The 27,042-nt window shown below is 44.4% G+C and overlaps 2 protein-coding genes across 5 annotated transcripts in view; one reads left to right on the top strand and one right to left on the bottom strand.

Moving 5' to 3' along the window:
* The window catches only part of ano10b (anoctamin 10b), a 53,953-nt gene extending 34,420 nt beyond the window's left edge, over window positions 1–19,533 (bottom strand). For all 4 annotated transcript variants that reach the window (XR_011889235.1, XM_072279423.1, XM_072279422.1 and 1 more), the window contains exon 1: window positions 19,499–19,533. The gene's annotated coding sequence lies outside the window, so the exon portion shown is untranslated. The remainder of the gene's footprint in view (window positions 1–19,498) is intronic.
* lcat (lecithin-cholesterol acyltransferase) overlaps window positions 19,159–27,042 on the top strand; it is a 58,287-nt gene continuing 50,403 nt past the window's right edge. Inside the window, exon 1 of the mRNA XM_072279378.1 lies at window positions 19,159–19,237. Coding sequence (XP_072135479.1) covers window positions 19,159–19,237 — 79 coding nt within the window. The remainder of the gene's footprint in view (window positions 19,238–27,042) is intronic.

The raw sequence follows: 27,042 nt of genomic DNA, 5'->3' as shown, positions 1-27,042 counted from the left end.
CCCCAGGGTTTTTTGCTTACTTCTGTTCCACCCTTTAAGAAGGGAGGAAGACAAAAGAGAGGAAACTATAGGCCAGTTAGTCTAGCCTCAGTGGTTGGGAAAGTGTTGGAGTCCATTATTAAGGATGAGGTTTCGGGTACTTGGAGACCAATGATAAAATAAGTCAAAGTCAGCATGGTATCTGTAAAGGGAAATCTTGCCTGACAAATATGTTAGAGTTCTTCAAGGAAGTAACAAGCAGGGTGGACAAAGGAGAGACAGTGAATGTAATTTACTTAGATTTTCAGAAGGCATTTGATAAGGTGCCTCACATGAGGCTGCTTAACAAGTTAAAATCCTGTGGTGTTACAGAAGATATACTGGCATGGATAGAAGAATGGCTGACAGGCAGGAGGCAGTGAGTGGGAATAAAGCGGGCCTTTTCCGGTTGGCTGCCAGTGACTAGTGGTGTTCCTCAGGGGTCAGTATTGGGACCCCTAGTTTTCACATTGTTTGTCAATGATTTGGATAATGGAATTGATGACTTTGTGGCAAAGATTGAAGATGATACAAAGATAGGTGGAGGGGTAGGTACTGCTGAGGAGACAATGCAATTGCAGCAGAACTTAGACAAATTGGAAGCTTAAGCAAAAAAGTGGCAAATGGAATACAGTGTTGGGAAATGTATAATAATGCATTTTGGTAAGAGAAATAATAGTGCAGACTATTATCTTAATGGGGAGAAGGTTCAAACATTAGAGGTGCAGAGGGACTTAGGAGTCCTCATGCAAGACTCCCAGAAGGTTAATTTACAGGTTGAGTCTGTGGTAAAGAAGGCAAATGCAATGCTGGCATTTATTTCAAGGGGAATAGAATATAAAAGCAAGGAGATAATGCTGAAGCTTTATAAGACACTAGTCAGGCTGCATTTGGAGTATTGTCATCAGTTTTGGGTTCATTATCTCAGAAAGGATGTGATGTCATTGGAGAAAATCATGAGAATGATTCTGGGAATGAAGGGGTTAATATATGGGGAGCGTTTGGCAGCTTTGGGCCTGTGAGAGGATGTTTCCTATGGTGAGAGTATCCAGACTAGAGGGCACAGCTCAAAATTGAGAGGTGACCTTTTAGAACGGAGATAAGGAAGAATTATTTTAGCCAGAGAGTGACGAATCTGTGGAATGCTCTGCCACAGACTGTGGTGGAGGCCAAGTCCGTGGGTATATTTAAGGTGGAAGTTGTTAGTTTCCTGATTGGTCAGCACATCAAGGGATATGGCGAGAAGACAGGTGTATGGGGTTGAGTGGGATCTGGGATCAGCCATGATGGAATGGCGGAGCAGACTCGATGGGCTGAATGGCCTAATTTTGCTCCTATGTGTTATGGTCTTATGTTTTCATCTATCCCCTTCTATGAGCTTTCTCTCTGCGCTGTCTGCAGTTAGCAAGGGGTTGCCACCCTCCCTCAGCCAGCACTGCCATAGCCTCTCTTGTTCTCTGCCCTTCACAAGCTCTCTCTCCGTTCTCTCCGCTTCTCCTTCACTGCAACATGAAAAATGTCTGATTTCTAACTCTTTCCCAGTTCTGGTGAAGGGTCATCGAGCTGAAACGTTAACTGTTTCTTCCTCCTCAAATGCAGCCTGATCTGCTGAGTATCTGCACCATAACCTGTCTTCTTGTAATTTGAATCAGATTTTAACTTCTGCAGCTTTGCATTCTGTACTCTCTGGGAGAGGAGGATGCACTCCTGGCACCAAAATGGGCCATTATAAAGAGCATGTGAATGTGCAGAGAATACAGGGGCATGGACATTATTTAGGCGGAAGGGATTACTTTAGTTAGGCTTTTAGTAACCAGTTAATTAGTTTGGTGCAACATTATGGGCTGAGTGGCCTTTTCCTGTGCTGTACTCTATGTTCTATATAGAGAGAGATTCTCCACGGTAACAAGTTCAGGGGTCAGAGAGCACCATTTGAGAGATCTCAGGGCAGTAAAACCAAACAAAGAGAGGGGAAGATGACAGTTTCACTTCCAGCAGGAGGTCCTGAGAGTGGCTGGTCTGACAGGATGAGGAAGAGGGGCTGTGAGTCCCTGGCAACGGCCACACCCTCTCTGGACGCAGCCCTGAGCCCTTCCCCACCCCCCACTGCCTCCTCAGCACTACGTAGCTGTGCAGACACCCGGCACCAGCCCATACAGACAGCCTCTCCGCACCGAGTCATGGGGGAGACGGCGAGGGAACCCATGTTTCTGGCACAGCAGTGAGTGGGAGGTGTGAGGAGCAGGGGGTTGTTTCAGATTCTAATCACAGCAGAGCCTGGCACAGGTCAATGTATTCGCCAAGGTTAGAAGTGGTTATATCTAATAAGCATTCAGACTGGGGGGCCAAGAATGCTATAACTAATCAGCATTCTGCAGGGTGACTCCAATGTATCTCTTCGGCCAGCCCTAATTCCATTATTTTTTAAAGACTACTACAGTATATCCCAGTGTTTGATGGTAGCATGAACTGGAATTTTTATAGATTCCATCTACTTGTGAGAATATTCCAATCTTCCAACTCAAGTCAGACGGAATGAAATACCCAATGGCTTCACCTTCTCACCCAGCCTTAAGCTTGGTTTGATTGAACTGGGACTGTCTTTATCCCAGTCCAGCAGTTAATCTTTGAAATCGTGCTGAGAGGGGAATGTGAAGGAGTAACACAGATGGCTATTGGAATTCAATTGTTGACCATTAGCTGCTCTGAATTACTGAAACACTAGGATCTGCTCCTGCAGTGAACTGAACCAGGAAATGAGCTGCTCTATACTTCCACCATGTGAGAGGTGCTAAGGAATGTTTTATGTCCTCTATAAGATCCTATTTCTCGGGTGGGGCTGACTTGGTCTCATTCACTTGCCATCAGTGACAGTAAAGGAGTGAAAAGGGTTTTAAGTCCGCCTTGGTGAGAATCTGTGTAAAAGGTGTTGGGAGTTTGCTGGAGAAGGAAGGAGACTAAGCTCATTCCAGCTGAGGCATACTAAGTCCAAAGATGCAACACGGCCCTGAAGTCTTCGAGTTGACGCCAGCTTCCTGGCAGCTTACACTCCTCCTCAGTCCACCGGTCACCTCAGACTCCTGTCTTGCCACTTTGTACCGGTCACATCGAGCCTCCAGTCTCACTCCGGATGCAGGGCTTCGAACTGACACATTGGCAATTCTTTCCCCAGCCGTGCCGGCCCCCTTCCTCCCTCCACAACAGAAGCTGCTCCTCCGTCCACTGAGTTCAGAATCAGAATCAGGTTCATTATCACGAACAGATCGCGTGACGTCTGTTATTTTCTTGCAGCAGGACAGGGCAGGACATAAAAAGAGACTATACAACCATATAATAAATAGATGGGTAGATGGATAAATCAATAAACTGCGTGAAAGAGGGATAGTAAGGGATAGTTTTCGAGGACTGTTCAGAAATCTGATTGCAGAGGGGAAGGATCAGGGTCCTGTCCCTCCTTCTTGATGGTAGTAATGCAAAAAGAGCCTGTCTCGAATGAGGAGACCTTGAAGCTGGATGTGCTCCTCTTGACGCACCAACTTTTGAAAATGTCCTCAGTAGGGAGGGTTGACCCCACGATGGAGCTGCCGGAGTCTACAACCAGGAGACTGTTAGTTGTTTCAGTCAGCCCTGATTCAACGGCCTTTAGATATTAAGCACCGGCCCTCGGGGACTATGCAGATGTAACCCGTCCTGGCGTAAGAGCCCACAGCTACAAGAGGTAAAGGCAAACGGGAAGTGGAAGTGCCGCTGAACGGGTGAGTCAAAGCTGTAGCGGCAACTATTTGTCAGCCGTATCTGCGGGGATTGTCACTAACAGGCACAGGGAACTGACAATGTAATCCAAATGCAGCAAGTGGTAGTGTCGACGGGGGTGGGGGGAGGTTCAATGGGGAAGGTGACTGAGAAGGAAGCAGCCAGTTGCCTGGAAGCACCATGTGACAGAAATGTGATTTTCCAAAACAGCTTCAATAGTCCAAAATGTGACAAGAACATCAAAAATGACAGCGATATCTCGAGCATAACCCTGCCAGGGTTGTCAGTGCTCTCAGCTGGAAACAGTAATGCTATAAAAGCAGGGGATTTTTAATGGTGATTTGGTTTTTGATTAAAAAACATCACTGAGACAGATCATCATGTCAGGGTGCTGTTTGTGTGTAAATTCACGAATCATATAGCATTTCCTCCGTTTGGTTTTTTCTTGAAGATACTATCCATTCTAATCAAAATCAATGGCCTTAATTTGCATACAAAGTCAGTGCAAGGGATGATGGGGAAAGAAACCAATGGCTGACTTTCTACTTTTCAACAATATCTACTGACACTACCGACCGACGGGTGACGCAATAGCCATTGCTCTACATACTGTCCTTACAAATCTGGAGAAGAAGGATGCTTATGTGAGAAAGCTGTTCTGGGCCGGCTGGTGACGCAACGACATTGGCGCCAGACCCGGGAGCGGAGGTTCCCGGGTTCAAAACCAGTCAGGTCCTCTCCCGAGTACGCTTTCCATCCGTGCCAGGTTGAGTGTTGAGATCGCAACTCAACCTCATAAAACAAAGGGAAAATACTGCGAAAGTGTGAATTAGAGCGGCGAGCCACACAGTCTCTCGTTCCGCACCATGTAAAAAGCCATGAAAAGGACATCATCATGGACACATGCACGCAGACGCACACGCACAGACACGCACACACAAGCAAACTCACACACACAAGAAACTCGCAAGCACGCAGGCACACGCCAAAAAAAAAAGGGAATGCTGTTCAGCATTCAACACCATAGTTGACAAGAAGCTCAGAGACCTCGGCCTTCACCTTGCCTTGTGCAGCTGGATCCTGAACTCCCTGTCAGACCGCCAGCAGGTTGTAAGAGTGGGCTCCCTCACCTTCAACCCTCTGACTCTCAATACAGGAGCCCCTCAGTGCTGCGTACTGAGTCCCCTCCTTTACCCCCTGTATACCCATGACTATATCGCCACCCACAGCTCCAATCTGCTAATTAAGTTTGCCAATGACACTACATTGATTGGCCTTATCTCAAACAATAACAAGGTGGTCATAGGGAAGCAGTCATCTCTCTGACACAGTGGCGTCAAGAAAACAACCTCTCCCTCAATGTTGCAAAAACAAAGGAGCTGGTTGTGGATTACAGCAGGAATGGAGAGGGGCTAACCCCTATTGACATCAATGGATCTGGGGTTGAGAGGGTAAACAGCTTCCAGTTCCTCGGCATCCACATCACCGAGGACCTCACGTGGTCTGCACACACCAGCTGTGTGCCTCTTTCACCTCAGACCATTGAAGAAGTTTGGTATGGGCCCCCAGATCCTAAGAACTTTCTTCAGGGGCACAATTGAGAGCATCCTGACTGACTGCATCACTGCCTGATATGGGAACTGTACCTCCCTTAATCACAAGATTCTGCAGAGAGTGGTGCAGACAGCCCAGTAAATCTGTAGTTGTGAACTTCCCATGATTCAGGACATTTACAAGGACAGGTGTATAAAAAGGACCCATAGGATCACTGGAGACCCAAGCCATCCCAACCGCAATCTATTCCGGCTGCTACCATTCGGAAAGTGGTACCGCAGTATAAAAGCCAGGACCAACAGGCTCCAGAGCAGCTTCTTCCATCAGGCCATCAGACTGATGAACTCACGCTGATTTGAGTGTACTCTACATTACATTGACTGTTCTATTTATTATTAATTAATATAAGTTACTATGATTACACATTGCACATTTAGATAGAAATGTAACATAAAGATTTTTACTCCTCATGTATGTGAAAGATGTAAGAAATAAAGTCAATCAATTCAATTCAAATGTGCTTCGCCTGTCATAACGTAGCCTAGGACATTCAGGCATGTGACAACTGCAAAATAAAATGCCCCTTGCTGTTTAAAATGCCTGGAATACGTTTTGAGACCACCACGCAGTGAGGATAGTCACCTGATCAGCAAACATGGAGCAGGTGGAGGCATCTGGAAGATAGTGAAGGAATAATATCATGACTTACGACGTGTTAACAGAACTCCTTCTTCATCCCCGCTCTGAGTACGGTGGCCATTGGCACCATCTCCCATATGGTGGTTTTTGCTACAGCACAGCTAGGAACGTAGCTGGGGGATTCAACGAAGGAAATCTCTTTCAATATGGTAAGTGTGTCAATAACTTGAAGCTCATTCCCCTCAGCAACCCAGGCAAGATATCACCAAGGAATTGTCTAAACAAAAGAGAACATTTGACCCATGGTGGCTCAGTTGTTACACTGGAGCATCTGCTTTATTTCTGTCCCCTAGGTCTGAGCATGTGTGTATGAGTGATTCCCCTGTATGGTCGCTCCATTCTCCCTGCTTTATGGTTACATCATCCGAGGTCCAAACCTGGCCTGTGTAGAGTTTGTATGTCCCCTCCTCTGTAACTGTGTGGGTTTCCCCTGGGTGCTCTGCCTTCCACCCACATCCAAAGAGCACATGGGGGGGGGGGGTAGCTTAATTGGTCACTGAGTGTGTAAGTGAGTAGTAGAATCTGGGGGGTGGGGGTATGGTGTGTGAGGGCGGCAGGGGGATGGTTTGGGAATGTGAGAAGAGTAAAACATGAGTAAGATAGGATTCATTTAAACTGATGCTTGATAATTGGTGCCAACTCAGTAGTCATACAAGACAGGAACTAACTCATTGGCAACAGGCCGATGTACAAATGACTCCATTTGTAAGTTTGCATGTATTTGCATGTGACTCAACGAATGTTTGTGTATACAGTGTGTCTGTCTATTGCTTTCTACCCCATTCTATACACCTGCACGTGTGTGTTTTCACCCTCCCCCCCCCACAGGCACATGTCTCTGAGTGTGGCACAGTTGGAACATTGTGCTCTCTGACGCAGGCTGGATTAGTATCACTTGCACTACTGAATCCTATTACTGGTTGAGTACCTCTTACCTGAAATGCTTGAGGCCGGCAGAGTTTCGGATTTTGGAATTTTTTGGATTTTGGAATATTTAGTGAGATAGCTTGGGATCACCATCATTTCCAAATGAATTTATGTGCTACCGGTAAGCAGTCTTTTTCTTACACTTGTTCATCATACATATGTACTTAACAGTAATAATTATTACGTACCATTAATATAATGAAAATATAATGTGTGCAGGGTAACAAAAGCAGCACTGCAGCATCGGGAGAATACCTGAATCGGTTGTTCAACAACAACAAGCAACGACAGGCCTTCAGACTCCACTTAAAATGCCATTTTTATGAAAAGGTAAAAGTACACTGTATTTGTAGGTTTTATGTAAGGTACAAAAGCAATCAGCAAGGTAGATTTTCATCAGCGACGATCTTCACAAAGTCATCAATGAATTTCTCTGCTGCTTTGTGATCAGCAGAAGCTTCGTCTTTAAGTTTTTTTCAATCTTTAAATATTTAATGACATGCCTATTATGTTTTGTAACACCAAAGATTAATTAAAAGAAAAAAACGGGAGCCAGAGAATGCATCTGCTTGGTGTCACTTTAGTGAGTTGCTCAAATGTGACGTATTAACGTAGTGACGTACGCCATTCACATGCATTTACATATAACCCATAATGAATTATGCAAACAATAAAGAATGGTTAATCAAACAATATACAGTGTTTACAATATTACTGAAATATTAAATACATAACACTCCTCCCTGCTAAGTTATAAGCTCCTACTCAATATAGAATATACTCAAGTATGCAGCATATTGCTCTCTAGTCATCTTATATATACATTGAATTGAATTGATCTTATTTCTTACATCCTTCACATACATGAGGAGTAAAAATCTCTACATTACGTCTCCATCTAAATGTGTAACGTGCAATCATAGTAATTTATAATAAATAGAACAGTCAATGTAACATGGAAATACACTCAAGTCAGCCTGAGTTAATCAGTCTGATGGCCTGGTGGAAAAAGCTGTCCCGGAGCCTGTTGATCCTGGCTTTTATGCTGCTGTATTATTTCCCGGATGATATCAGCTAGAATAGACCGTGGTTGGGGTGACTTGGGACCCCAGTGATCCTACAAGCCCTTTTTACACAACTGTCTTTGTAAATGTCCTGAATAGTGGGAAGTTCACATCTACAGATGTGCTGGGCTGTCCACACCATTCTCTGTAGAGTCCTGCGATTAAGGGAAGTACAATTCCCATCCCAGGCAGTGATGCAGCCAGTCAGGATGCTCTCAATGTGCCCCTGGAGAAGATTCTTGGGATTTGGAGGCCCATATCAAACTTTCTCCAAACAACAGGAATTCTGCAGATGCTGGAAATTCAAGCAACACACATCAAAGTTGCTGGTGAATGCAGCAGGCCAGGCAGCATCTCTAGGAAGAGGTACGGTCGACGTTTCAGGCCGGGACCCTTCGTCCTGACTTCGTCAAACTTTCTCCACCGTCTGAGGCGAAAGAGGTGCTGTTGTGCCTTTTTCACCACACAGCTGGTGTGTACAGACCACGTGAGGTCCTCAGTGATGTGGATGCTGAGGAACTTAGAACTGTTTACCCTCTCAACCCCAGATCCGTTGATGTCAATAGGGGTTAGCCCTCCTCCATTCCTCCTGTAATCCACAACCAGCTCCTTTGTATTTGCAACATTGAGGAAGAGGTTGTTTTCTTGACACTACTGTGTCAGAGAGATGAATCTTTCCCTGTGGGCCACCTCATTATTGTTTGAGATATGGCCAATTAATGTAGTGTCGTCATCAAATTTAATTAGCAGATTAGAGCGGTGGGTGCCAACACAGTCATGGGTATACAGGAAATAAAGGAGGGGACTTAGTACACAGTCCTGAGGGGCTTTCGTGTTGAGAGTCAGAGGGGTGCAGATGAGGGAGCTCATTCTTACCACCTGCTGGCGACTTCACCTGCCAAGTAGAGTGATCCCCTTGTCTGGAAAGACGTTATTCCACAGAAGTAAGAAATCCTCCACAGTGATTAAATCTTCAGGCCGGAATGGGACAATTTAGAATTAACTAAGTAGTACAAGGTGAGCAGGTGAGATGTCTCTGTGAAACAATCTCAGGTTCTGGAGTCTCCCCTGTGCTGGTTGTAGGAGGTGATTCTGGGACTGCAGGAAGTTGTTCTGACAGCTCTGGACACATTTCTTCTCCCACCATTGACTCTGCTCTCCCCTACTTGTTGATGTGTTGTTTCCAGGTAATATCAGGTGCAATCTCCATTGCGTCGGAGAATGGTCCAGATCTGTCCTTAATTTTTTCAAGTCCTCACTTTTGATCATCTCTATAGTCCCTCATCAGGACTGTTTGTTCTGGAGTGAAACATCAAACGTCCTTGTTTGAGGGGCCCTCAATTTGCCTCAGCTGTTTGTCCTGCATACTCCTTCTGAGATTGGGTTTGAGAAGATCCGAGCGTGAGCACAAGGGACAACCCAGAACAGCATAGCTGGTGAGCTGTTGGTTGTGGAGTGTCCTACATAGTGATATGCGAGGAGAAGGTTGGTGAACTTCTGATTTAGTGTCAGTGTGCTGTGTTTTGCTGACGTTGCTCAGGGTGTGTGCTGAATAAGACTCTGAACAAAACTTTCCACCAAGCGATTTATAGTCGGGTGGTACGGTGCAGATGTAATGTGTCTTATTCTATTTATTTTCGGGAATGACTGAAACAGTTCTGCAACAAACTGTTGTCCATTGTCACTAACTAAGTGTTCTGTTACACAAGTCTTGCAGAAGAGACTTCTCAACGCATAACAGTGTGTGAGAGACTGTAGTGGGGGCTATTGGAAACACTTCTGGCCACTTTGTAGCTGCATCCACTACTACCAAGTGCCCATGAATGGTGTGGCATAATCCACACGAATCCTCTGCCAGGGCAATGAGACCATTCCCAGGTGCTGCTCTTGGCAACCTCTGGACATGTTGGCATCCAGAACAGTGCATGGAGTGCTGCACAATCTATTGTTCTATCCCAGACCACCAGGTAAAGCTTCCTGCCAACGCTCTCATTTTGACCCTGATGACCAGCATGTAGCTCCTCCTACTCCTTAGCTCCCAGCTTGGATGGTACAACTCTCAACCCCCACATAATAACAACCCCCGTCAAGGGCAGGTTCATCCCAATGCTGTTAAAAATGAGGGAACTAGAATTTCTGCTGCACATTCCAACCATTTTGAATTGCCTTGTAGACCTGAGATAGTGTGGGATCCTTCCTGCTTTACCTTTTGATCGTCTCTGCTATAATGGGGAGACTTTTGATTTGTGTTAGGGAGAATACGTCAAGAGGAGTGTACCCTTTTGTAAATTTTTTCAGATATTTCCTTTTTCAGGGATAAGCAGAACAATCCAATAGCATTTCCATAATTGGTTCTCCTCTTGAATTCGATCTTGTGATTGTGTCCTCCATCTCTGCATTCATGCTGCTGCTCTTAGTGGACCATCCTTCCATGGACAGAAAATGGTCACTAGTGGTTGATGATCAGTAATGAGGATGAACTCTCTACCATACAGGTACTGATTGAAACCTTTCACACTCCAAATCTGACTCAAGGCCTCGCTGTCAATCTGTGTGTAATTTTTCTCGGCAGCAGTAAGGGAATGTGATGTAAAGGATATGGGGCATTCCCTTCCATCACTGATAATGTGTGACATGGCTGTACATATACTGTAAGGTGAGGCATCACAGACAAGCTTCACTGGATGATGTGGATCACAATGTGTGAGTACAGTGTCTGGCGTTACCATTTCTTTTACCTTTTTGAAAGCCACCTCACACTACTTTGTCCATTGCCATTTCTTCCCGAATCTGCAGTAATGATTTGAAGGGTGGAGCACAGTAACCAGGTTTGGCAGGAACCTTTTACAGTGGTTGACAAATCCTAAAATGGACCACAACTGTGACACATCCTTTGGCCTGGTGGCATCCACCACTGCTTGAAATTTTTCCACACACTTGCGTAAATCTTGTGCATCAATGAGGTGACCACAATAAGTGATTCTTAATTTAAAGAATTCACACTGGTTGCAATATCTCTGAGCCCATAATCCTCTAATCGTTTTAAAACTGTCTTGAGATTTTGGAGACGTTCCTTGTCATCTGCACCAGTAACAATGATGAGTGGCTAGGCAGCCTTTGCAGCACCTGGTCCATAGCATTCAGCCAGAGCGCAGGTGCAGATGCTACTCCAAAAATAAACCTATTGTAGCGACAAAGCTCCTTGTGGGTGCTTATGGTGAGAAACACCTTGAACTCCTCTTTCATCTCCATCTGCAGGTAGGGCTCAACTAACACACATCAAAGTTGCTGGTGAACGCAGCAGGCCAGGCAGCATCTCTAGGAAGAGGTACGGTCGACGTTTCAGGCTGAGACCCTTCGTCAGGACTAACTGAAGGAAGAGTTAGTAAGAGATTTGAAAGTGGGAGGGGGAGGGGGAGATCCAAAATGATAGGAGAAGACAGGAGGGGGAGGGATGGAGCCAAGAGCTGGACAGGTGATTGGCAAAGAGGATATGAGAGGATCATGGGACAGGATTTCCGGGGAGAAAGACAAGGGGAGGGAACCCAGAGGATGGGCAAGGGGTATATTCAGAGGGACAGAGGGAGAAAAAAGAGAGAGAGAGAAAGAATGTGTGTATAAAAATAAATAACGGATGGGGTACGAGGGGGAGGTGGGGCATTAGCGGAAGTTAGAGAAGTCAATGTTCATGCCACCAGGTTGGAGGCTACCCAGACAGAATTTAAGGTGTTGTTCCTCCAACCTGAGTGTGGTTTCATCTTTACAGTAGAGGAGGCTGTGGATAGACATGTCAGAATGGGAACGGGATGTGGAATTAAAACGTGTGGCCACTGGGAGATCCTGCTTTCTCTGGCGGACAGAGCATGGGTATTCAGCAAAGCGGTCTCCCAGTCTGCGTCGGGTCTCGCCAATATATAGAAAGCCACATTGGGAGCACCGGATGCAGTATATCACCCCAGCCGACTCACAGGTGAAGTGTCGCCTCACCTGGAAGGACTGTCTGGGGCCCTGAATGGTGGTGAGGGAGGAAGTGTAAGGGCATGTGTAGCACTTGTTCCGCTTACAAGGATAAGTGCCAGGAGGGAGATCAGTGGGGAGGGATGGGGGGGAACGAATGGACAAGGGAGTCGCGTAGGGAGCGATCCCTGCGGAGACTCTGCTCTCAAACACATCTCCCCCATTTCACGCACATCTGCTCTCACTCCATCCTCCCGCCACCCCACTAGGAATAGGGTTCCCCTGGTCCTCACCTACCACCCCACCAGCCTCCGGGTCCAACATATTATTTTCCGTAACTTCCGCCACCTCCAACGGGATCCCACCACTAAACACATCTTTCCCTCCCCCCTCACCCCCGCTTTCCGCAGGGATCGCTCCCTATGCGACTCCCTTGTCCATTCATTCCCCCCCATCCCTCCCCACTGATCTCCCTCCTGGCACTTATCCTTGTAAGCGGAACAAGTGCTACACATGCCCTTACAATTCCTCCCTCACCACCATTCAGGGCCCCAGATAGTCCTTCCAGGTGAGGCGACACTTCACCTGTGAGTCAGCTGGGGTGATATACTGCGTCCGGTGCTCCCGCTGTGGCCTTTTATATATTGGCGAGACCTGACGCAGACTGGGAGACCGTTTTTCTGAACACCTACGCTCTGTCCGCCAGAGAAAGCAGGATCTCCCAGTGGCCACACATTTTAATTCCACATCCCGTTCCCATTCTGACATGACTATCCACGGCCTCCTCTAATGTAAAGATGAAACCACACTCAGGTTGGAGGAACAACACCTTATATTCCGTTTGAGTAGCCTCCAACCTGATGGCATGAACATTGACTTCTCTAACTTCCGCTAATGCCCCACCTCCCCCTCGTACCCCATCCGTTATTTATTTTTATACACACATTCTTTCTCTCTCTCTCCTTTTTCTCCCCCTGTCCCTCTGACTATACCCCTTGCCCATCCTCTGGGTTCCCCTCCCCCTTTTTCCTTCTCCCTGGGCTTCCTGTCCCATGACCCTGTCATATCGCTTTTGCCAATCACCTGTCCAGCTCTTGGCTCCATCCCTCCCCCTCCTGTCTTCTCCTATCATTTTGATCTCCCCCTCCCCCTCCCACTTTCAAATCTCTTACTAACTCTTCCTTCAGTTAATCCTGACGAAGGGTCTCGGCCTGAAATGTTGACTGTACCTCTTCCTAGAGATGCTGCCTGGCCTGCTGCGTTCACCAGCAACTTTGATATGTGTTGCTTGAATTTCCAGCATCTGCAGAATTCCTCTTGTTAGGGCTCAACTAAATCCACTTTGCTGAAGTGTTTTGCTGCAGACAGGTTTGCAAAGATATCCTCTATCATAGGCAGAGAGTACTGATCTATTTTCTGTACTGGGTTGATGGTGACCTTAAAATCACCACAGATCCTGACTAACCCATTCTCCTTGTCTACCGGGACCACTGGCATTGCCCATGGGCTCCACTCAAACTTGGAAAGAATTCCTCCAGCCTCTATGCGAACTAGCTCACTGGCTACTTTATCACGGATGATGTTTAAGGAACCGGACAGGCTTTGTAAAACTCGGTTGTGGCATTTTCATTTAACACTCTTTTATCTTTGGTATGTTTGAGTTTTCAAAGCCATCCTTGAACCAAGCCCATCCTCACATCATCCAGTACCTTTTTAAATTCACTTTCAATTGACCGTATTGCAGGAGATGTGGCATGAAAATGGTGGGTAGTTCTCCATTCATGTGGTAGGTGTATCAGTAATCAAGGCCCCACAATGCCACGTACAAGCTCAATCTGGCTTGTTCGTGGTTATATTTCACTGTTACGAATGTCTTTCCTGCAGGAGCTTTTTCTCCCCAGTGTAAGTTCTTAGCTGGATATCAGCAGGCTTCAGTTCAGTATCTTTGAAATGCCAAACTTGGTTTGTGGAATGACTTAAACCGCTGAGCCAGTGTCCAATCCATTTTAATTAATTTGCCATGCACTACTGGTGTAAGCTCGACACTCGAGGGGCCGAGTGAATTTATGATGGTGCTAAACAGTGACTCTTTTGTTTGCATCTCTGGAAACAGCTCTATTCCTATCTTTGATATTTCTTTTCTTCCTTTTCAAGGTTCTTTTGAAGACCCTGACCTGAAGTTACACTCTGACTTCGGTTCTTTACGGGAATAGGACCCGCCCTCAGGGCCTCACGACCGGCTGCTTTTTGTTATTCCAAGAAGGCAGCCTTGAAGACTAGCACTCCTTCAGGGTGTTGTATTTTCGTTGCTCTGGAGACCTGCTGATTTAAGGCTGGTGCTCCTGACTGAGGCGTTGCGGGAGAACACAGAACATCGGTAGCAGCGGGTTAGCTGCCATGGACAGTGTGTCCAGAAATCTGAGCCTTGGTGCCGACTGTCTGTACACGGAGCTTGGAAAAAGCGACACAACATCGTAAATCAGCGAGTTGTTTGTTTTGTCTCCCCTCTCGCTGTGAAACGAGGACACCCCTTTCTCCCTTATTAGGGAGAGAGAGAGAGAGCCTGTAGTATGTTGAATTACCAGGTGAACGAGTAGTCTTTGGGGTACTGCAAGTCGGTGCCTTTATTGATGCTTTGCTGCACGCTCGAGTGCTCGTTGGGAGGCATCAATGCTTTTTTGCTGGCAGGGGTGGGGTTGGGTTGTTGCCTTACTGCTGCTTGTGCGGGGGAGGGGGGAGCTGGAGGGGGGCTTTGATGTTCTAACATTTAACACTCATTCATTCTTTGGGGTGCTCCTCTGTTTTGGACCATAAGAGCATAAGGATATAGGAGCAAAAGTAGGCCATTCGGCCCATCAAGTCTGCTCTGCCATTCAATCGTGGGCTGATCCAATTCTTCCAGTCATCCTCACTCCCCTGCCTTTGCCCCATACCCTTTGATGCCCTGGCTAATCAAGAACCTTTCTATCTCTGCCTGAAATGCAGCCAATGACTTTTCGTGGATGTTTGTGAAGTACAAGAATTTCTTTATGTATATTGTACACATTACTCTGACATTAAATGTACCTATTGAAACCTACCTATTGAAGCCATATTACTTGTCTATTGTTAGTTTTCATCATGTAAATCTCAAGGCTACTCAGTCCTGTGTCACTCTCATTATTATCACATTTTTCACATACGCATGCAGATTAGTGCTCTTTTTGAAACTGCCACTTGACTTTTTAATCTTCTTTTCTTCCCTGTGCAGTGCATTTATTTTTGTCTGCCTGGCATGCTGTTCGTATGTGAACTACCTTGTTGTAACTTCTGAACGCTTTGCCTTTATACCCACATTGGTCTGGAGTATGTGAGGCCCTGCCAGATCGATTTCTGTTTAGACGTTATAATTTTGTTCAGGCTCACTTGAATTCCTGACAGCAACTCAGTTGCATCTCTGTCAGCTGTTTGCATTGATACAGCGATTTCAACTGCTCTTTTAAATATGAGTTGTGCTTCAGTTAGGAGACATTTTTAAATGCTTTCTTGTAAGACTCCACAAACTAAATAATCTCCCAGTGCATGATTAAGCCCAACACTGAACTGACAATACTCATACAATCTCTTCAATTCAGCCATGCAAGCTGAACTGGACACCCCTGCCTTTTGATTCCGCTTATGAAATCTAAAGCGTTCTGCAATCAACAATGGTTTCAGTTCTAAATTCTCCTGCATTACTTTCACAACATCAACAAACCTCTTTGTGGCTGATTTGGTTGAAGCAGTTAAACTTCTAAGCAAAACAGGCACACGTTTTTTATCCGCTATTCTGTTTGCTTTAAATACTGCTCAGTTTGTTCAGTATGCATCATCCAGTTATCTGTTGTACATCTCAGCATGTTTGTCTTTCTAATGTAGCCAGCTATTTTTGCTCTTTTAAAATTTATTATTATTATTATCACCTGATACTCATTCTTTATGAACCCGTGAATTCTGTCTGTTTTCTGCCTTTTTTTTAACTCGACCATCTCGCTCCCCTTCTGAAGAAAAATGTGCTGCATTTCAACAGGTAGGTAGTTTCCTATGTTTACTTTAAAGCTTTCTCATCACCACGTTATGTTTTGTAACTCCAAAAGCTGATCAAGAGAAAAATATGGGAGCCAGGAAATGTTCTCTACTTAGTGCCACTTTAGTGAAGTGCTCAGATATGATGTGACAATAGGCAATAGACAATAGACAATAGGTGCAGGAGTAGGCCATTTGGCCCTTCGAGCCAGCACCGCCATTCACTGTGATCATGGCTGATCATCCACAATCAGTATCCAGTTCCTGCCTTATCCCCATAACCTTTGATTCTGCTATCTTTAAGAGCTCTATCCATCCCTTTCTTGAAAGCATCCAGAGACTTGGCCTCCACAGCCTTCCGGGGCAGAGCATTCCATATATCCACCACTATCTGGGTGAAAAAGTTTTTCCTCAACTCCGTTCTAAATGGCCTACCCCTTATTCTTAAACTGTGGCCTCTGGTTCTGGACTCACCCATCAGCGGGAACATGCTTCCTGCCTTCAGCATGTCCAAACCCTTAATAATCTTATATGTTTCAATAAGATCCCCTCTCATCCTTCTAAATTACAGAGTATACAAGCCCAGTGGCTCCAATCTTTCGACATATGACAGTCCTGCCATCCCGGGAATTAACCTTGTGAACCTACACTGCACTCCCTCAATAGCAAGAATGTCCTTCCTCAAACCTGGAGACCAAAACTGCACACAGTACTCCAGGTGTGGTCTCACCAGGGCCCTGTACAGCTGCAGAAGGACCTCTTTGCTCTTATACTCAATTCCCCTTGTTACGAAGGCCAGCATGCCATTAACTTTCTTCACTGCCTGCTGTACTTGCATGTTTGCTTTCAGTGACTGATGTACAAGAACACCTAGATCTCATTGTACTTACCCTTTTCCTAACTTGACTCCATTTAGATAATAATCTGCCTTCCCGTTCTTACCACCAAAGTGGATAACCTCACATTTATCCACATTAAACTACATCTGCCATGCATCTGCCCACTCACCCAGCCTGTCCAAGTCACCCTGCATTCTCATAGCATCCTCCTCACATTTCACACTGCCTCCCAGCTTTGTGTCATCGGCAAATTTGCTAATGTTACTTTTAATCCCTTCAGCTAAATCATTAATGTATATTGTAAACAGCTGTGATCCCAGCACTGAACCCTGTGGTACCCCACTGGTCACCACCTGCCATTCCAAAAGGGACCTGTTAATCGCTACTCTTTGTTTTCTGTCAGCCAGCCAATTTTCAATCCATGTCAGTACTCTGCCCCCAATACCATGTGCCCTAATTTTGCCCACTGATTTCCTATGTGGGACTTTATCAAAGGCTTTCTGAAAGTCCAGGTACACTACATCCACTGGCTCTCCCTTGTCCATTTTCATAGTTACATCCTCAAAAAATTACAGAAGATTAGTCAAGCATGATTTCCCCTTCGTAAATCCATGCTGACTCGGACCGATCCTGTTACTGCTATCCAGATGTTTCCTAATTTCATCTTTTATAATTGATTCCAGCATCTTTCCCACCACCGACGTCAGGCTAACCGGTCTATAATTCCCTGTTTTCTCTCTTCTTCCCTTCTTGAAGAGAGGGACAACATTAGCCACCCTCCAATCCACAGGAACTGATCCTGAATTTATAGAACATTGGAAAATGAATACCAATGCGTCCACGATTTCTAAAGCCACCTCTTTAAGTACCCTGGGATGCAGACCATCAGGTCCCAGGGACTTATCAGCCTTCTGACCCAACAGCCTATCCAACACCATTTCCTGCCTAATATAAATTTCCTTCAGTTCATTCAATACCCTAGGTCCTTTGGCCACTATTACATCTGGGAGATTGTTTGTGTCTTCCCTAGTGAAGACAGGTCCAAAGTACTTGTTCAACTCGTCTGCCATTTCCTTGTTTTCCTGTGGTGGCATAATGATGTATGTCATTCATATATATATATAACCTATAACAAATTATATAAACAACAAAGAATGCTTATTCAATATTTACAGTATTACTCAAATATTACTGAAATATTAAATATACTACTGTGCCTTTTCTTAAATTTCTGTAACCAGCCTGCTGAATACTCACAATTACTTTCAATTTTCAATTCATTGTGATAGATCTTTGCTTGTTTCATGATCAGCACACCATTAAACAGTATATGTTCAATCCGACACTGGCAAATCCATTCTTTCAATACACGATTGAGATCTTCAATTTCCACTTTATGCAGTGTTCTTGTGTTTTTCATTAACTTCTGTTCATTACATATGTGAGGTGATTACTTAGAACTGTCTGTGATGCCTGTGCACGCCTGGGAACCTTCCCAGCACCTTGTGGAATTTTCCATTTGTGACGTCACGTCAGTGCTCAGAAAAATATTTGGATTTTGGGGGTTTTCAGATTTTGGAATTTTGGATAAGGGGTACTCAACCTGTCCTGGCGTCATATTGAGAGGATCTATTGAGTAGGAATGGAGCCAGATTTGAAGGAAGAAAGCCTAAACTTGGAATGAGTGTGAGACCAAAATAGGAAAAGACTGCATGGGGATACTCTGCCCAGAGACTCACTGCCACCATATCTAACTACTGTTACGCGGCGGTACAGTTCCACATCTAACTACTGTTACGCGGCGGTACAGTTCCACATCTAACTACTGTTACGCGGCGGTACAGTTCCACATCTAACTACTGATACGCGGCGGTACAGTTCCACATCTAACTACTGTTACGCGGCGGTACAGTTCCACATCTAACTACTGTTACGCGGCGGTACAGTTCCACATCTAACTACTGTTACGCGGCGGTACAGTTCCACATCTAACTACTGTTACACTGCGGTACAGTTCTAACTTGATTTGATCAATTCTGTGTAAGTCTGAATAAAACTAAACCCATCTCTGCATTTGATTTACAAGTATATTTTGTGCCAGGTAGTCGATATCAAAGGTTTGTGACTGTCCTGTGGTTTGGGGGATTGTGGCAGCCTCTAATTCATAAGCTCATCTAAATGTCTTCTCCCTGTGCTTAAAGTTTAGTGTGAATCCCACTTCTCTCCCTACTTCCTGGGTTTTCACTCCAGATAATTTGTTACCTGGTTAAGCAGGTCTGCTGACAGTCAACGGCACAGCCTTGATGAATGAACTTCCCTCCCTCCCCTTCTCTTCCTTTTTGTCGAGAACAAGCGATTGGCCGTGTACTACTTTTGACTCAGGTGAAGTAAGTCTGCATGATACTCTCTTGTGTTGTTCTGTGAATGGAGCTCACTTCGACAAGAGCTGAGAATAGGGCATCAACTGTAACTCTAGGGACAGGCCCTTTGTGAGTCAGTTACCTGCTCTGCCGGATGCAGGACTAAAGAGGGGAACTGTAGAGGGCAGAGGCCCTTATCCAAGCACACGCACAGCAAACATGAACAAGACAAACTTTATCAGAAAAGACCAATATAACTGGAGCGAGGGAGGCAGCCACTTACCTTAGCCCATTTCATGGTTTTCATGCCGGAACTGATGACACAGTAAATGACTACACCCATCCTCTCAGATAAACTGCTTACAGATCACCTCACCCTGCAGAAGTATTTAACCACTTCTGATCAGGAGCCTTTTTGGCACTTTCCATTTTTGTGTACGCTCTCTGCTTCCTGGTCAGTCAAGTCTGCAAAACAGCTCAAGCAAATGAGAATGATTGCACTTACATAACGTCTGTTTGAATATGCTATATTTAGGGTTAGGCCATAACACGTAGGAACAGAATTAGACCATTCGGCCCATCGAGTCTACTCCACTATTCAATAATGGCTGATTTATTTTCTTTCTCAACCGCATTCTCCTGCCTTCTCCCCAAAATCTTTGATGCCTCTACTAGTCATGGAGGTGGTGGGGGGGGGGGGCTGGGCGGGGGTCGGGGGCTTCAATATACGGATAGATTGGGAAAATCATGTTGGTGCTGGATTACAGAGGGGGGAAGTTTCTAGAGTGCCTACGAGGTGGCTTTTAGAGCAACTCGTGGTTGAGCCCACTAGAGGATCAGCTATTCCTGACTGGGTGTTGTGCAATGAATTAGAATTGATTAGAGAGCTTAAGGTAAAACAATCCTGAGGGGAAAGTGATCATAATATGATCAAATTCACTCTGAAATTTGAGAAGGAGAAGCTAAAGTCAGATGTATCAGTTTCACAGTGGAGTAAAAGGAATTCCAGAGACATGAGAGAGGAGCTGGCCAGAATTGATGGGAAAAGAACACTGGCAGGGGTGATGGCAGAACAGCAAATGGCTGGAATTTCTGGAAACAACTCGGAAGGCATAGGATATATACATCCCAAAGAAGAAGTATTCTAAAAGAAAGATTACACAACCATGGCTAACAAGAGAACTCAAAGTCAACATAAAAGACAAAGAACAGAGCAAAGATTAGTGGGAAGTTAGAGGATTGGGAAGCTTTTAAAAAGCAACAGAAGGTAACTAAAAAAGTCATTAAGAAGGTAAAGATGGAATATGAAAGTAAGCTAGCCAATAATACTGAAGATAACAGCAAAAGTTTCTTCAGATACATAAAGTGTAAAAGAGAGGCGAGGGTGGATATCGGATCGCTGGAAAACGATGCTGAAGAGGTAGTAATGGAGGACAACAAAATGGTGGAAAAAACTGAATAAGTACTTTGTATCGGTCTTCACTGTGGAAGACACCAAGAGCATGGTGGAAGTTCCAGTGTGTGAAGGTACCATAACTAGAGAGAAGGTTCTTGGGAAAGTGAAAAGTCTGAAAGTAGATAAGTCACCTGGACCAGATGGTGTACACCTCAGAGTGCTGAATGAGGTGGTTGAAGAGAGCATGGAGGCATTAGTAATGATCTTTCAAAAATCACTGGATTCTGGAATGGTTCTGGAGGACTGGAAAATTGCAAATGTCACTCCACTCTTTGAGAAGGGAGAGAGGCAGAAGAAAGGAAACTATAGGCCAGTTAGTCTGACCTTAGTGGTTGGGAAGATGTTGAAGTCGATTATTAAGGATGAAGTCTTAGCGTACTTGGAGACACATGATAAAATAGGCTGAGGTCAGCATGGTTTCCTTAAGGGAAAGTCCTGCCTGACAAATATGTTGGAATTCTTTGAAGAAATAGCAAGCAGGATAGACAAAGGAGACTCGGTTAATGTTGTGTACTTGGATTTTCAGAAGGACTTTGACAAGGTGTCACACTTGAGGCCACTTAACAAGCTATGAGCTCATAGTATTACAGGAAAGATTTTAGCATGGAAAAAGCAGTGGCTGATTGACAGGAGAAAAGGGTGAGAATAAAGGGATCCTTTTCTGGTTGGCTGCCAGTGACTAGTGGTGTTCCACAGGGGTCAGTCTTAGGACCAATTCTTTTTACTTTATATGTCAATGATTTGGATGATGGAATTGATGGTTTTGTTGCAAAGTTTGCAGATGATGTGACGATAGGTGGAGGGGCAGGTAATTTTGAGGAAGTAGAGAGGCTGCAGGACAGATTAGGAGAACGAGCAAAGAAATGGCAGATGGAATACAGTGTCGGGAAGCGTATGGTCCTGCACTTTGGTAGAAGAAAAGAAAGGGTTGACAATTTTCTAAGTGGAAAGAAAATTCAAAATACCTGAGGTGCAAAGGGACTTGGGAGTCCTTGTGCACGATTCCCAAAAGGTTAATTTGCAGGTTGAGTCTGTGGTGAAGAAGGCAATTGCAATGTTAACATTCATTTCAAGAGGACTAAAATATAAAAGCAAGGATGTAATGCTGAGACTTTATAAACGACTGGTGAGGCCTCACTTGGTGTCTTGTGAGCAGGTTTGGGCTATTTATCTCAGAAAGGATGTGCTGAAACTGAAGAGGGTTCAAAGGAGGTTCACAAAAATGATTCCAGGATTGAATGGCTTGTCATATGAAGAACATTTGATGGTTCTGGGCCTGTATTCACTAGAATTCAGAATAATGAGGGGTGACCTCATTGAAACCTATCGAGTGATGAAAGGCTTAGATAGAGTGGATGTGAAGAGGGTGTTTCTTATGGTGGAAGAGTCTAAGACCAAGGGACACAGCCTCAGAATAGAGGGGTTTTGTTTTAGAATGGAAATGAGGAGGAATTTCTTTAGCCAGAGTGTGGTGAACCTATAGAATTCTCTGCCATAGGCAGCTGTGGAAGCCAAGTCTTTTAAAGCAGAAGTTAATAGATTCCTGATTGGTCAGGGCATGAAGGGATACAGGGAGAAGGCAGGAGATTGGGGCTGAGGGGAAAATTGGATCAGTCATGATGAAATAGTGGAGTATGGGCCAAATGGCCTAATTCTGCTCCTTTATCTTATGGTCTTATGGTCCTATGATCAAGAACCTATCAACCTCAGCTTTAAATATACCCAGTGACTTGGCCTCCACAGCCACCTGTAGCAATGAATTCCACAGATTCATTATGGTTATGTCTACTTTCTTAAAAGTAGTTATACATAACCTGGTTAAATATATATTTTCACAATCATTTAAATACACGGCATGTAGATAGTCCTTTTTAAAATATACTACATATACTAACCATTTAAATAAACTACATTACATAATGCATTTAAGTATTCTGCAATTACAGCCTTTGTTTAAATTCAATACATTTATATAGTCCCTATCTAAATATACTGCATTTTAGTGCCAATTTCAATACACCACACTTACATATCTGAATTTGAATGGTCACTATTAAGTATACTACATACCACCCGCTTATGTGTACTACATTCACACGATAACACACAAAGTGCTAGAGGTTCTCAGTAACTCAAGCAGCATCTAGGGAAGGAAGTGGACAGTCAACACTTGGGTGATGAACCTCTGGAGAAACTCAGCGAGGCAGGCAGTTTTGAGTCAATTGTCCATCCCCTACCCATAGATACTGTCTGATCTGCTGGGCTCCTCTACAGCAGAGGTTCCCAACCTGGGGTCAATGGACCCCTTGCTTAATGATATTGGTCCTAGCAATAGAAAAGGTTGGGATGCCCTGCTCTAATGTTGTGTGTGTGTTGCTCCAGGTTCCAACATCTGCAACATGTTTAAATTTACATTTACATGGGACTTGTTTAATCCAGTTTATACGTAACTTTACAAGGGGCCTGTTTAATCAAAGCACATTTACACAATCTATGATTACACACACCACTTTTACACAATTCCTGCTTAATACACTCATTCATATGGTTGCTGATTGAACATAGCTCTTAGTACGTAGATGTAAAATCAGTGTGCAAAATAGTCAAATTGTTAAAATATGCTATTTTATGTAGCCCCTATCTAAATATCTTCCTAAATATATTAGATTTACTGGGCCTATTTAATTATAATTCATTTACACATTCATGATTCCTGTCAGAGTCACCTATGTACAGACATTCCTGTGCCTAGCTTCACCTCATAGACTTACAATCGATCTATGCATGTAAGCTACCTTGTGTATTTATATTTATTGTGTATATTTAAATTATTGTGTTCTTTATTTTATTGTGTTTTTTTTGGTGCTGCATTGAATCCAGAGTAACTGATATTTTGTTTAGTTGGCAAGTCACGGCGACATTTTACAGGCAGTAAACTAAACTACTAACTTTTCTATTAATTATATTTTTTCTGGATTATGATCACTGCATCTGCAGCCTGTAATTTCTCTTGCGAAATTGTGATTTTGAACAGTCTGTACAACCTGCAATTTTTGCAGTATCCTGACTGAGTCAGTGAATTCAACTTTCGAGAATGCAGGTATGGTTGTGGCAGCATTGTTGGACCTGGGGCCAGATTGAAACTTCAGGCTGGATCAAAGCGGCGGGGCTCAGGCCCGAGAGAAAGCTCTCAGCCCCAAATGTCGACTGTTTGTTCATTTCCATGGTTGCTGCCTGACCTGCTGAGTTACCCCAGTGTTTTGTGTGTTACTTTGGATTTCCAACATCCGCAGAATTTCTCATATTTATGAACTGATGTTTAGTTGATTTAAGCACAGGGCCAGACTAAAAAGATCAAGGTTTTGAGCTGAGGGTGAAGGACAAAGCAGAGTTCAGCTCATTACACCGAGAGGCCTTATTGCCTCAGTGATGAACTGGCTCTGCTGAGTGTGGCCTGTGGCCTTTGGCCGTCGGGCTCTAGGACAGGCTGTAGCGTCAAACTGAGCCTGCTGAGTGTGGCCTTTGGCCGTCGGGCCCTAGAACAGGCTGTTGAGTCAAATTGGCTCGGTGGCTTTGGATTCAATTTTGGGAACTCTGCAGTTCATGTTATTTACTTACCTTTTTGTTGTTTGTACGAATTGCTCTTATTTTGCACATTGGATGTTTAAAGGCTTTTTTTGTGAGATCTATTTTGAAAATTTGATAGGTTTCAGTGAGATCCCTCCCCCACCCCTTATTCTTTCAAACTCCAGCAAGTACGGGCCCAGAGCCATCAAACTTTCCGCATGTGTTAACCCTTTCATTCCTGGGATCATTCTCGTGAACTCCTCAGGACCCTCTCCAATGCCAGCACACCTTTTCATAGACATGGGGCCCAAAACTACTCAGAGTAGTCCAAGTGTGGTTTGATCAATGCCTTATAAAGTTTTATAAAGACTCAAGAGTAGACAGAAAGGAAATGTTTCCAGTGGTGGGAGCGTTGCTGACCAGATTTAAGATGATTGGAGAAACAAACAACTAGGAAAAGCAGAGAGGCTTGTTTTATGCAGCTGGTTATTGTCTCTTATTTTGCACAATATGGGGAGAAGCAATGGGATTAATGGGAATTCTGCCATCTGAGTTGGCAGGAGCATGAAAGGGTGAATGGCCTCACTCTCATTGTAAGTATAGGCATAACAAAGATCAACACAGCATTTGCATTCTTAACTGTTTGTTGCACTTGCATATTTGCTTTTAGTGACCTGTGTACAAGGACACCCAGTCTCATTGTACATCAACATTTCCTAATCTACAACCAATAGGCTGCCTTTTTATTTCTCCCTACCAAAGTGGATAATGATTAATTTATACCCTTTATATGGCATCAACCATGGACTTGCCCCTATGATTCAACTTGTCAAAATCACCTGGAAGATTATCCTATAAAGTGCCAGCAGTTATTACCCTGGTCAAGTGGAGTCCAATAACAAAGGAGCAACAATTTATAAACTCGAGAGATTCCGCAGATGAGGAAAATCCAAAGCTACAAACACAAAGTGCTGGAGAACTCAGCAGGTGAGGCAGGATCTGTGGAGGGGAATGAACAGTTGACAAATGACGGGCAAGGCCGTTCATTAGGTCCTTAAAGAGGGGAACAAAAATTATTCACAGGACTCTTGACATGGTCCCACTCATGCCTCATACTGTTGCAGTAGGATTTCCCCGCTGTTATATTCCATACACCTGGAAGTATTCCATTAGCCTTTCCTATTATCCACTACTCCAATCTGCTGGCGTATCATGTTTCAGGAACAAGCTCTGATTCAAGGAATAGAACAAAGCCAATAAGCTGAACTGGCATCACCGGATCTTTATCAAAAAGAATTCCTTTCTTCGGCGCTGGAACATTCCTTGTATGGTTTCAGTGAAATTTTGAAGCATAAAATTGAAGTAAATATGTCCTGCAAAGTTTGACTAATTCTATTGCAAACATCAATCTATTTTTCCATTCACACACATGGTTATAGAGACCAAAATGCAGACAAATATGCTTCACACCTATTGACTTCGATTTTTCCGGTACACTGAGTAACAGTTGCACCATGAACTGTTACAGTCGTCAAGGCAAAGGATGTTGGGAATGGCGAGGGCGTAGTGCCGTGGGTATGATGTGGGGCAGGTGGTAGAGAAGGAGTGCAGGGTTGGAGCGTGACATGGGTGCAGACACACCCAGTCCTGAGACATCAGGCAGGGTCATTATATTCCTAACAATTGGGTTATTGATCATTATAGAATGGTTCTCTGATACTTCCTCCCCTCTCCTTTCCCCTTTTCCCAACCATGATTCTCCTCTTCCTGCCCCCTTCCCACTCTCAGTCCACAACAGAGACCCATATCAGAATCAGCTTTATCTTCACTCACATATGTCATGAGATTACAGTGCAATAGATAAAATTACTACAGTACTGTGCAAAAGTCTTAGTCCCTAGGTATATATATGTGCTCAAGACCTTTGCACAGGACTGTTGATTTCTAACCTGTAAGAGATTCAAAGGACGAAGAGTCCTGACGAAGGGTCTCGGCCTGAAACATCAACTGTACCTCTTCCTAGAGATGCTGCCTGGCCTGCTGCATTCACCAGCAACTTTGATGTGTGTTGCTTGAATTTCCAGCATCTGCAGAATTCCTCATGTTTGAGAGATTCAAAGGTTATAGGAAAGGGTCAGGAAAATGGACTTCAAAAATGTGATCAGCTGTGATGCTGTTGAGTACTGGAGTAGATCTGAGGGGAGAGATGGCCTATTCCTGTTTCTGTTTATGGTCCATGGCCTATAGTCTAGCTCTCAGACCAGATATTTAAGCAAAAATCTAGTCTAACCATCTGAGGAAGCATTGTACTGTACATCTGGAGGTGCCTTTTCCAGATGAGGTATTTGAAAGTCTGCATTTCAGTTCCATGTTACTGGCTTTGCTTTCGAGATAACGTTGTCTAATGACATCAACTGATCTCAGGTTTGAGAGCTGAAGTTGCTCAAGCGTCCGCGATGTAGCCAGTAGAGCGTTAGCCTTCTGGTAAACTTGAGGGAGATCCAGGAAACCATGACATGGGAGAAACAGGAATAACAGAAAATCTCCTTTGTCCCATGCTCATGGTGCAATGCTGTTTGAGAACTGGTGTAGGCATCAGGTCAGGTGTTGGAGAGGGTTCCATGTTGTCTATTAAGGTCCCTCTGCTGCAGCTGCATCATTGTTCCTTGTGAATGGTTGGATCTCTCACACCTCTGGCCTTGCTGAGGGAGACAGCAATACCTCCTCCAAGATACTTCCAGCTGTTGTTAGACCATTACAATAAAATCTAAGTGCAGGCTGGTGCAAATTCATTTCCTTAGGGT

This window comes from Mobula birostris, chromosome 15 (assembly GCF_030028105.1).
Source record: "Mobula birostris isolate sMobBir1 chromosome 15, sMobBir1.hap1, whole genome shotgun sequence".
Classification (NCBI taxonomy): domain Eukaryota; kingdom Metazoa; phylum Chordata; class Chondrichthyes; order Myliobatiformes; family Myliobatidae; genus Mobula; species Mobula birostris.
This window is presented reverse-complemented; position numbering and strand designations above follow the sequence as displayed.